This window comes from Mus caroli, chromosome 14 (assembly GCF_900094665.2).
Source record: "Mus caroli chromosome 14, CAROLI_EIJ_v1.1, whole genome shotgun sequence".
NCBI lineage: Eukaryota > Metazoa > Chordata > Mammalia > Rodentia > Muridae > Mus > Mus caroli.
In genome coordinates this window covers 89504398-89517300 of record NC_034583.1, presented here as the reverse complement: position 1 = coordinate 89517300, position 12903 = coordinate 89504398, and the positions used below count along the sequence as shown (strand labels likewise).

The window sequence follows — 12903 nt, the reverse complement described above, 5'->3', positions numbered from 1 at the left end:
TAGTTCTTGGGATACTTGGACAGGACGATTGTTCCAAATTTGAGGCCATCCTGGGCTATAGAATAAAAGTCTTAAAATACCCAAAATATACAAATCAACAGAACCAGAACTGTAGAGAGCTGCCTTGCCACTTTACAAATATGAGTAGTACTGTTTCTTTCTAAGGGGTTATCTTTGGGAGCAGAGGCGGTCGGTCAGGCCACTGCGAATGAGGAAAGGGAGGATGCCAGGTTAAACTAAGCCGTGGTCTTTGTGTGTATGCGTGTCCTGGAAAGGTTAAGAGGGATAGTGTTGCCTGCCACTTGTCTTTGTATTGCTTTGGCAGCTTTTCCCTGAGTCCTCTTTATTGTGGAGATGTTAATGGATTCATGAGTCCTCCAGTTTATTCCCAGTGCTCTGGTGAGCTGAGGTGGGTTGCTGTCATCAGCTGTTGCACTAAGATATCCTCTAATGCACACTATCTGGCTGTTGCTTCCACTCCAGCTGCCTTTAGAAGTGAGAACCTTTCTTTCTGTTTTGTTTTGTTTATTTTTTATTTAAGATAGGGTCTCAAATCACAGACTGAAACCACTATGCATAGGAGGCTGGACTGAACTCATAGTCGGTCATAGCCTGCCTCTGCCTCTCTTCTCTTCTTCTTTCCCCCCCCCCCCCCCCCCCCCCGTCTCAGACAGGATTGTCCATGTACTTTATGCTGGTCTCAAACTTAGTATGTAGTCTATGCTTGTTCTGAACTGTTCCATCCTCCTGCCTCAGACTCCTAAGAACTAGGACTATAGGTCTGTGCCACCATGGCCAGCTAATCCACTGTACCTCACAACTACTGATTGAATGGCCATTTCAGAAGTTTCCATGTTAGGACAGATGTGATGGAATATGACATCATGGTAGACAGAAGCCTCTGAGAGCCTGGCCTGACCTCTTGGCAGTATGCACTGGTGCTAACAGCATCCTCCGCTCTTAGTGGCATTACATGTGCTTTCTCAGCTTGCCTTTCCTCCTGCTGCTCTTTGTGATGTCAGTGGCTCTTCACTGTGTTGTGGGAGTGCCCTTCCATGTTAGTGTTTCTGGGGATCCTGCTGTGCACCTCTTTTGTTCTCAATCTATGTATTCTCATGAGTTAATCTGTTTCCACATAAAAAAATTATGCTGTGACTCACATCTTTATTTCTACATGAATTCTCTCTTGGGCTTAAAAACTCATCTTTTAACCCTGAAGTGGTATATCCATGTGGATATTCACCTTTTTTTCCCAAGTTTATTCTTCTTTCTACCACCACAGACCTAGGATCAAGCTGGCCATTGGCTCTCATTTCTCCCTCTGCATCAGCACCTAAATCCAATTCCTAAGTGCTGTGCTGTGCTTTACATCAGTCTACCTTTGACTCCGGCCATTTCCAGCAATCCAGTTCAGGGAAATTCTGGAAGAGCTTCTTAGGTGGGGATCTTACCACTGTCCTCATTATAACTGTAAAGGCTGTGGGAAAAGGCCTTTACACCAGAGCTTAATAAGCCTTGGACAGTATCAAAATACACATTTGGTCAATTAAAGACATTCTTCCAACTCTCAAGAGTTTATTAGGACCTATGATCTGCCATATATATATATATGTATATATGTATATATACATACATACACATATATGTATATATATATATACACACACACAAATATATATGTATACACACATACATACACACACACACACACATATATATATGTATATATGAATGAATATGTATATATGAAGGGAGAGGGAGAGAGAAAAGCAGCATTGAAGGCTTAGGGGTGTAGCTTAGCTCAACGAAACAGCACTTTCCCAGAAGTGAGGCCCTGAGCCTAACTCTTAGCATCACAACAGACAGACAGACAAACAAACACTCTAATAATAAAGAACAGCAGAAACAGAATTTTCAGGCATGATCATATTTCTCCTTCTCTTAAGACAATGTGGATGGAAGGAAGTGGTGGACAGTACGTGACTCTTGGTGACTCTCAGGGGACAAGCTGGGGAATAGCTGGTCCAAGAGGTCACAGTTCCTTCACTCAATGCTTCCCACCTCCAGTTTTTCAGTCCTGCTACTGCTAAGAAGCACAGCCCAGGGCCCATGTTTCCTTTCCCGGTTTCTTTCTAAACCCAACTGCTTAAGGTTTCTATTTTATCTGTGCCATCTTCCCCAGTGTCAATCCTAGTGCAAGTGCAGACATATAAGAGGGAAACAGATGCCGGGCGGTGGTGGCGCACGCCTTTAATCCCAGCACTCAGGAGGCAGAGGCAGGTGGATTTCTGAGTTCGTGGCCAGCCTGGTCTACAGAGTGAGTTCCAGGACAGCCAGGGCTACACAGAGAAACCCTGTCTCGAAAAAAAACAACAACCCCCTCCCCCCCCCAAAAAAAACCCCCAAAGAGTAAGACAGATTATACTTGCTGGAAAGGAGACAGAAAAGGTCATTGTAGAGCAGCAAAAGTAGAAGACGGGAAAAAGATGGTAATGCGGGTGAGATGCTCAGCTATGAGCTTTCCTGGCAAGTGAGGAAAATGAAGTTTTCATTTTCTGAAGAAAGAAAGAAGGAAGTAGATATAACTTCAGTTACAGAGGCAAAACTTTCCTGGAAGTAATGCAAACAATAATTCATATTTTCTGTTTTGTTTTTGTTTTGTCTAAATGGTACTAAGCATAAAAAAACAAGTTGACTTGCCTTTTTGTTTTTAAGGAAAACATGCATTTTCTTACTTTGAGCATCATGTGAGCTGTCTGTATGGTACATCTGCTTCAGTCTCATAAGCAGCCTCATCTGTGCCACCAGGGCCCATGGCAGAGGTGGAGTGCAGAGAGGGCTGCACTGCGGGATCTACGCGGCAGAGTTTAATAGGTTCCTAGAGTAGTTTTCTAAAATGGAGAGGTTGTATTGGACTTTATGCTTTTATGATGCTCATCATAAAAGCTGAGATCATGACAATGAATTTTGCTTTGATGGAAGGAATTTTCTGAGACACCCTGTCTTTTATTGCATTTTAGTCTCACTGAATACAGAAACAAAATGTGGGGAACACAGAATGAAGAGGTGTGGCCTGGCACATATAGATTTTACATATAGATTTTCCGTAAAGAAGTCAAGACTAAAAATTATCTAACATATAACTCTAATATACACAACTATTTATGAATGTAAATACTAAAAAATTGTTATCATAAGAGGCCAATATATAATTTTTAAAATTCGTGTAAGATGAGAGGACACACTTTTTCTTGTGGTTGCTTTTGGGTCAGAATCTCACAGCCTAGACTGGCCTTGAACCTGCTATGCAGCGGATAATGTCCTTGAACTTCTAATCTTCCTGCCTCCTCTCCCCAAGTGCCATCACACATGTTTTTTTTTTTTTAAGATTTATTTATTTATTTATTTATTTATTATATGTAAGTACACTGTAGCTGTCCTCAGATACTCTAGAAGAGGGCACCAGATTTCGTTACAGATGGTTGTGAGCCACCATGTGGTTGCTGGGATTTGAACTCGGGACCTTTGGAAGAGCGGTCAAAGCTCTTAACCACTGAGCCATCTGGCCAGCCCACACACGGTTTTTTATGAAGTTTTGGATATTAAATATTAAATATGGAGCTTCAGGCATGATAGGAAAGCACTGTATCAGCTGAGCCATACTCCAGCTCTATAGCACACCTACTTCTGAACAGGTGCTGTTCTGTGATAACACTAACTTAGAAAATGGGAACTTTGTGCAGTCAGACTCCAAATGCCTTTCCCAGTCCCAGCACCTGTCAGCGTTTGACTTGGATGGAACTCAGGGTACGTGAACATGCAGAGGCACTCAAGAACTTTAAGACAGTGGTCTGCCTTATAGGTGGAGCTGGAGCCCTAACTCCGAGGAACTTGAAAGTCTTTATTTGTTTTCTATCTGAATCATTAATTTAAACTTTTGAAATTTAGCTGATTAAAGTCATGACATAATATTAAATGACCTCCCCAGGGCCTTCACCAGTGTGAAGGAAGCCAATACCTTGGGTGCTGTTAATCAGGTTTTTGTCATTGTGACCAAATGCCTGAGAAAACTTAACTGAAGGGAAGATGGATTATCCTGGTTCACGGCTTTTTAGCTATTATTTGAACTCATGAAAAATGTGGCTTTGAGTTTGAGATATAAAATGTAGAAATAAATTGTTTCTATAATTTTCAAAGTCTGGCATAATTCTTTAGCATTAAAGAATTTTAATTCTTGAGGCAGAATTGAGACTGATCATTCTGAAAGCAAAGTCAGAGATTTATGACAGATCAAAAACCTCTGGATATGATCTTTTACACATTCAGATTTAAAAACACACACTGACTAACTCAGGCTTCCATAGTGAAGAAATAATTCCCCGGAGGCAGAATTCTGGGAAATTAGTGATGCCGGTACTGATGGAGAAGGCCTAGAATGCCCGAAGCCAGAAGAAGAGCAAGGCAGCTTCCTGGCTCTGCCATTTCTCACTAACGGACTTCTTTCTCTACATCAAATTCAGAGGCTGAGATGAAGCTCAGCTGAAAGCATGCCTAGCACACATGAAGTCCCATGTTTGGTCCCAGCAGCCCAATAACTAGTCATAGCAGCATATAAAATCTTAGCACTTAGTAGGTGGAGGCAGGAGGATCATAAGTTCAACATTTGGCTACAAAGTGAATTTGAGGCTAACCTGGGGTACATGAGCCTGTATCAAAAAGCAAGAAAAGAAAACAAACAAACAAACAAATCAGTTCGGGACTACCTTCTGGTCCCTTGCTTTGTTGGTGTTAGTTTTTAAGACTTTCACTATTGAGGCCAGTCTGCCTCAAATTCTTCATCCTTCCCCTCAGCACCTAGAGGTTGCCATGGACACTTTACTCTTGTCCCTACTATCTAAGAGATCTTATTACAAAAGCCATTTGCTTATTTTTAATTAGGCTTTAATTTATGTGTATGTGTGTGCCTGCTTGGCTGTATATGCACCAGAGACACGCAGCTGCCCACAGGGGCCGTAAGATGTCACACCTCCTACAGCTGGAGTTGTATGCAGCTGTGAATGGGAATTGTATGGCATAGGCGTCACATGTCCAAGCAGCAGGTGCCCTCCATTGAGCCAGCTCCAGCCCTGTCCTCAGCTGTAGCAAAGACAACCCCCAGCTCCTTCAACACCACTGCTGGGATGGCACCTTGAAACCGTTTCCAGCAACAGTCTCCAGTTACTCTCTCTTGACAATATTCTTTTTTTTTTTTTTTAATTACATGTAAGTACATTGTAGCTGTGTTCAGACACACCAGAAGAGGGCATCAGATCCCATTACAGATGGCTATGAGCTGCCATGTGGTTGCTGGGATTTGAACTCAGGACCTTTGGAAGAGCAGTCGGTGCTTTTAACCACTGAGCCCTCTAGCCCTCTTGATAATATTCTTTCAGTGATTTCTTCCCACAGAGTTGACAGACTTTTTCTACACCAGAAAGCAACTTTATTAACCTTGCAAATCAGTGATTTCTTTTTAAACTTTTTGTTGTAGAAAAATAAAATTGATAAAAACATTATTGAGAAGAATGATTAAGATAATTCACTGGAAAAATACTTTAGGCGAAATCATTGCATTTAGCAATATGTTGGTAAGGATACAGAGATACTGGAACTCTTATTATTGCAAAATAAAGTGCAAGAGCACACTGACCCTAGAGATGTTTGGCAGTTTCTTACCAACATATGCTCACCCCGAGTTTGTGCTCTAGCATGCATCCAAGAGAAAGAGAGGCCCATGGCTTGCACAAGTACCTGCATACAACTTTTTAGAGGGGTTTTTATCTGTAGATTTGGTAATATATTTTAAAATGAAACATATGAATAACCTAACATAAATATGCAATCATAATCTAGATATAAAATTATAACTAGTATATTAAATTGTCATATTAATGTAAGAGTAAATTAAACACTTAAATGTACCATAACATGACCCAAGTAGCCAGCCATCAAGCGGTGAATGGACCAGTGCACTGCGCTGCAGCCGGGTAATGTGGCATAAGTCTCAGTGAATGAAAACAGCCAGGTGAAAATGCTACGTTGCTAATGACATTTATACAACTTTCTATAGAAGGTGAAACTGCAGGTGAAGAAAACAGGCTGCTATTAAGGCACAGGACAGGGAAAAAAAGGAAAGCGGGCATGAGGGAGTTTTTTGGGGTGGTGAGACTATTTTACATATTGACACTGGTAGCAGTTAACAACTACATTTATTTGCCAAAAGAAACAGGGGTATCAACACCCCCAAAGTCACGTCACACTATGGATTTGTGCATGTGTGGCCTCATGCACCTCATTCCAACGTCAAACTTCCTATGTGGCTAAGGATGACCCTGAATTTCTGTCCATCTTTCTGCTGGAATTATAGGTGAGTGTCACCATGCTCAGCGTTATCTGCTGCTAGGGGTGAAACCTAGGCCCTTGTGCATACCAGACAAGCAGTTTACCAATCGTGCTATATACCTGCCCCGTTTATATTTTCTAATAAATCTCAAGAAAGCCACAAAAAAGTTGGCCAGTATAAAATGGAAAAATGGACTGAATGGATTTAAAGAGACAGGGAGGCTGGAAGGGAGAGGTAAGGAAGAAGGGAGAAAAGGAATCCAAGGTTAAGTGAGTAGTAGGAAGTAGGTTAGAATCTGCGAGAAGAGTGTGAGTATGACCAAAATACACTGTACTTTAATACTGAACAATACAGTTTATAAATTAAAAAAATAGTTTTGGGGCTGGAGGGATGGCTCAGTGGTTAAGAGCACTGACTGCTCTTCCAGAGGTCCTGAGTTCAATTCCCAGCAACAACATGGTGGCTCACTACCATCTGTAATGGGATTCCATGCCCTGTTCTGAAGACAGCAACAGTATACTCACATACATAAAATAAATAAATAAATAAATAAATAAATAAATAAATAAATAAATAAATCTTTAGAAAAAATTCAGTTTCTCAAAGAAGTAAAAACATCTGGTGAGCAACATTTAGGAAGAGGGAGGGTCAGAAGTGCATCATTACAGTTGGCTAGGGAGCTGGAGGCTGGCCTTGGAGTCATCAAACCACCCCTCTCAACAACAGCAACAGCAACGGCAACAGCAACAGCAGCAGCAACAGCAACAGCAACAGCAACAACGCAAAAATAAAAAGCCAAAAAAGAAGCACTTGAACTTTAGTACTGTGTACTACAGCTAGGCATACTGTGATATAAGACAGAGAGCAACACTGAGGAAAATTACGGTGGAAAGAAAGAAAGCAGGTAGTGATTAAATAATGTGCAAACCAGTGACTGAGATATAACAACTCATACCGGTCAACAAGAAACACCTTCTAGAAGTGAGTTAGCTCTAAAATAAAGTATATCACAAATCAAATGTTATAACAATGGAGAGATCCACTGATGAGCACTGGACAGCAGGATCCAGTTATCTTAACCCCAACATGCATTTGAACACCACACAAAAGCAGACAGACTGTGGGTTACAGGTGGGACAAGTACCTCCCGGTGGTTGAGGAGCTGCTCCAGGTCCAGTGCCATCTGGTTCTTCGTCTGCAGCAGGGCTGACTTTTCTTTATTTAAGTTGCTGTTAAAAACCCAAGTTTTAAAAAGTGGTCATGTTGTGAGAGTTTAGTTAAGAGAAAAATAAAACAAATAGACATGAATCTGATGGTTTGAACTAAAGATAAGTCGAGTTTGTAATCAATAATGACAGCAGAGCAGACACTGTTATACCTAGTTCATGAGTGGCTTAGCTACTGCTAAGAAGAGTGTTTGACAGTTGGACTACTCTGCCTGCTGCGGGCACATCACCACTCTTTTTTTTTTTTTTTAAGATTTATTTATTTATTTATTTAATGTAAGTACATTGTCACTGTCTTCAGACACTCCAGAAGAGGAAGTCAGATCTCGTTACGGATGGCTGTAAGCCACCACGTGGTTGCTGGGATTTGAACTCCGGACCTTTGGAAGAGCAGTCGGGTGCTCTTACCCACTGAACCATCTTTCCAGCCCCATCACCACTCTTTCATTGACTGCTTACTTCTGAAATGCTGAAGTAAAGAGCAAGTACACATGCATAGACAAACATTGAAACAAGATATCAGAAGTCAGCCGGGCGTGGTGGCGCACGCCTTTAATCCCAGCATTTGGGAGGCAAAGGCAGGTGGATCTCTGAGTTTGAGGCTAGCCTGGTCTACAGAGTGATTTCCAGGACAGCTAGGGCTACAGAGAAACCCTGTCTCGAAAAAAACAAAACCAAAACCAAAAAAAAAAAAAAAAGATATCAGAAGTAAAACTGAAACATTTATCTCTAGAAATTTTATAATTTGTCACATAGTAAATTGTGAAATATATAATTTAAATAAATCAGTCAACTGTAAACTCTGCAAAAATAATTTGTGTCTCCAAATTCTTAGTTTCCTCTTCAATTTCTGTGTCTTCATTATGATTTTTCTCTGATAAATCCTAATTTATGACAGTGCCCATTATAAGGTCATATTAATATTCTAAGAAATGACTGAGCACTGCTTTATATTATCTGTAATTTTACTATTTGATGTACAGAAATTAGTGGGAAGAATCAAATGAAAGTCTATATAATAACATTACTAAAAAACAATCTATGTGACCAGTTCTATAAGAATTGAGAAAAGCAATAATCAATCGAAGTGGCACAGTTCCTCAAATGTCGAGACAAAAATCTGCAAGGGTGAAATGAAGTTAAGGAGATGCATTTTGTTGTAAGACATCCATCTTAGGTTATATTTAATTAAAAGTTATCTATAAAAATAATAGAAGGCCCTTTTTGAACTTAAAGAACGATAATGAGCATTGTGGAAAAATTGGTAAATCAAAGGATTTAAAAAACAAAAACAAAAAACCCACTCCCACCTACTCTGGAATAAGTTAATTTCAGGAGAGGACTCAGTAGCCTCGGGAGCAGAGGCTGGAGGCAGTTCTGAGCGGCTTCCCACTGTGCCATTCCCTCAGCAGAGCCATGCAAAGGCAGTGCTCCACTGAAACTCATCTGCACTTCTGTAAGAGTGTAAACTGCTCAGGGCTGTCAAAGGGACATGCGAATTACCTAGTGAATGATTACATAAAGCGCGGAACACATAAAACTCAACATAAATGCTGTACACTATTACTAACTTAGATGAAAAACAGGCATCAGAGGAAAACAGTAATTAAATGCCAATAAAGGCAAGCAGCTCGGCAGAAAAACAAACTGACAAGCAGAGGTAGGCGCCAGGGAGCCTACGGAGCCAAGCATTGAAAAGAATTAAATGGTGAGCCGCCAGGCTCTAAGGCACGGTAAGCAACTGATATTTCTGAAATGCTCAGATTTGAAGCTATTTATATTTTATCTGAAGATATATACTCCTCAAAACCAATGTAAAATCCAGTAAACAGAACTAGGCCTTTTCAAGGAGTGTTACGTTCTTATACATACACACAATGCTTAAACACTTGCTTATGTGCAGTTTGTTCTCTCCTCCTCTCCTTCCCACCACATGCCCCAAACACTAATAAGCCCATTAAATAAAGTACAGTGCGATGGGAATGGGTGTTCAACCCCAAGCTGGGTGGGGTGGGGCTAACAGAGTATTTGTGCTGCATCTCAAAGATGTTACAAGCAGTTTGTTACACGCAACATGAAGGCTTCAGACCACATTTCTGTGACGGGAAGATCTGGGAATATCCTTGCTATAACATATTTAAGTTACGAAGTGCACTCCCTTTAACATGGGCATTTCTAAAATTCACATGATCCACTGTCCTGACAGCACTGATAGCACGTAGAATTTTCTTCTTCACAAGTCATAGTTTCTAACAATGGAAACTTACTTTTAACAATATAAAGCTTGCATGTGTGACTCATAAAGCTACAAACCAAATCTCCTTACGAGCACATCTATCTGGAACGGTGTATTACAGTTGTAATCCTTCATTTCACTGTTAATTATTACTTAGAAATTCATGTTTATGGCTCTGTCTCACCTGCTATATGAAAACATATTGCTGATATATTGTACCTTGACTTCCTGGATCGATATAGTGTGGCTTAGCCTTGTAAGAAGTTGACAATGTAGTCTTTCTTCTCTAACTACTTAGTTAAGAATAAACCGAGAGCTGACAGCCAGCAGGGAAAGAAAACCTATGCAAATCATTCTCAGTCCGCAGGCCTCTCAGATCCAAAGTCAGATCACACTGTATTCTCCAGACTGACCGTCTCTGGTGCTGTGCTGGAGAGCTGACATGCTACTCTCCTTTAATAGCTACTCCTTTAATGGCCCGGGAACTCAAAGGAGCTACTAGCAACATCTTACTGTGAGCTTTCTGACAAGCTTCTGATGGTTTTATTTCAGTACATAGTTACCCTAAACCTTCTGGGTACTAAACACACTGTATATAATAGGTCTGGTGGTATGGCACAGTGGTAGAATGCTTGCCTGAATAAATTGTAAATATTTGAACTTGTAAGGGTTCAGGGTAGTATGGTGTTTAATTTTCAAAGAAAATAATGAAGTTACTCATTGGTTAAGACAAGGTCTCATGAATCCCAGGCAAGCCTCAAGCTCCTACATAACCGAGGGTGACCATGAACTTATTAATGTGTGTGTGTGTGGGCCAGTGTCTGGTCCGTGCCTATGTGGAGGAGATAGAAAAGGTTTCCTCTTATTCTGCCTTATTCCCTTGGGTGGTCTCCTACTAAGCCCTGAGCTAGAGGCAGCCTGCAAGCCCCAGTGACCCTCCTGACTGCATCCCCACAGCAGTGACTGCGGGCACTGTAGTTTTTTTAGTTGTTGTTAAGATGCTCACTGGGATCTGAACTCAAGTCTCTGTGTTTGCATAGGGAACATTCTTCCCCCTGAGCCATGAGTCTAGCACTGTCCCTGGCTTCTGACGGTTGAACCACACCTTAGCATGTAGACATGCGCAGAGGCAGGCTGTCCAATACCACAATCACACTACTTAGATTTTTCACAATGGAAGGCAGGTGCTTCACCTGGGAGCCAGATATCATATCCCATCAAACACTGCTGCAGAACCTGTTAACATATATTATGGATTTATGAAACACTACTTTGGTAATCTGAGCATGGTGGTGCTCTCCTTTAATCCCAACACCAGGAAGCAGAGGCAGGCGGATATGTGAGCTCAAGAACAACCTGGTTTAGGTAGCGGGTTCTAGGACAGCCAAGGCTACACAGTGAGACCCTGGAGGCTAATCTCACCATCGACTTAGCTTTATAATTAATGTTGCTATAATTATAGATTTTTATCTAAATCCAACATTCTCATTTTTCATTTTTAAGATAATTATCAACACTCTGAGTTTTCAAGAGTTAGATAAATACCAATAATGGGAATCACGATACTTAGATATTATGCTATGTGTGTTATAAAAATTGTATCTTGGGCTGGAGAGATGGCTCAGTGGTTAAGAGCACTGACTGCTCTTCCAGAGGTCCTGAGTTCAATTCCCAGCAACCACATGGTGGCTTACAACCATCTGTAATGAGCTCTGATGCCCTCTTCTGGTGTATTTGAAGACAGCTACAGTGTATTCATATAAATAAAATAAATAAATAAATCTTTAAAATAAATAAATAAAATCTTAATCCTCAGAATGACCATATATGAATTAGGTATGTTAACACCACTTTCACAGATGAAAAAGCTGGCTGTATAGTTCAATACCATAGCCACTGTGAAAATTAAAATAAACATTAATTTACTTTAAATAGAACTAAGAAATTTGTAACATGTGGGAAGTGGCTATCATATTGGATAGTGCAGATTTGGAATTTTTTTTATTGTTACAGAAAGTTTGTTAAGATAGTAAGACAGAAGCCGGGCATGGTGGCGCACGCCTTTAATCCCAGCACTGGAGAGGCAGAGGCAGGCAGATTTCTGAGTTTGAGGCCAGCCTGGTCTACAAAGTGAGTTCCAGGACAGTCAGGGCTATACAGAGAAACCCTGTCCAAAAAAAAAAAAAAAAAAAAAACCAAAAAAAAAAAAAAAAAAAAAAAAAAAAAAAAAAAGGATAATAAGACAGAGAGCTTTACTATCTTTGCCTAATTCAAAGAGAAGCCCTGGGCTACATTGTAACTCATGTAAACTATGTAAAGAGTCAGCATGATGTATCCCCTAACCTTATAAAGAGATCTTACTCATTTTATTTTTTAATTATGCATGCATGCATGCATGAGTCTGTGCGTGGGTCTGTGCTCATGTGAGTGCAGGCACTGCAGAGACTAGAAGAGAGTGTAGGATCCCCCTTGGGCTGGGGCACCTGGGAATGAACCCTTGTGGGTCCCGCGCTCTCTGCAAGAGCAGCACACATTCTCAACTACTATGCCACCTCCCTAACCTGTCCAGTATGCCCTTAAGATTTTTTTTTTAAAAAGTTCATTTATTATAGAATATTTGAAATGAGAAAAACTATAACCATATGTATCTGTCACATCATCACCTCGAAGCCTTACTTTTAATAAATACCCTGCTGTATTTCATGTATCTTTCTTAGCAAGGCTATTTAAGAAGTTACCCATTATTCACGGCAGAGCATAGGGAGGCAGTATAACATAATGGCAGAGACCACAGAATTACCAGGTAGGGAGACAGGGAGTCAAAGTTTGGCTCTACAGACACATTATATGTTTGGCTCTACAGACACACTATGTGTTTGGTTCTGCAGACACACTATATGTTTGGCTCTACAGACACATTATATGTTTGGCTCTACAGACACACTATGTGTTTGGTTCTGCAGACACACTATATGTTTGGCTCTACAGACACACTATGTGTTTGGTTCTGCAGACACACTATATGTTTGGTTCTACAGACACACTATATGTTTGGTTCT

The 12903-nt window shown here is 40.6% G+C and overlaps 1 protein-coding gene across 4 annotated transcripts in view; it reads right to left on the bottom strand.

Moving 5' to 3' along the window:
* The window catches only part of Pibf1 (progesterone immunomodulatory binding factor 1), a 159496-nt gene that overhangs the window by 25662 nt on the left and 120931 nt on the right, over window positions 1–12903 (bottom strand). For 3 of the 4 annotated variants that reach the window (XM_021181398.2, XM_029468942.1, XM_021181399.2), the window contains exon 16: window positions 7527–7611. In XM_021181398.2, coding sequence (XP_021037057.1) covers window positions 7527–7611 — 85 coding nt within the window. Of the gene's footprint in view, window positions 1–2488; window positions 2556–7526; window positions 7612–12903 lie in introns of those variants that run through there. The other variant, XM_029468943.1, reaches the window with a different exon arrangement.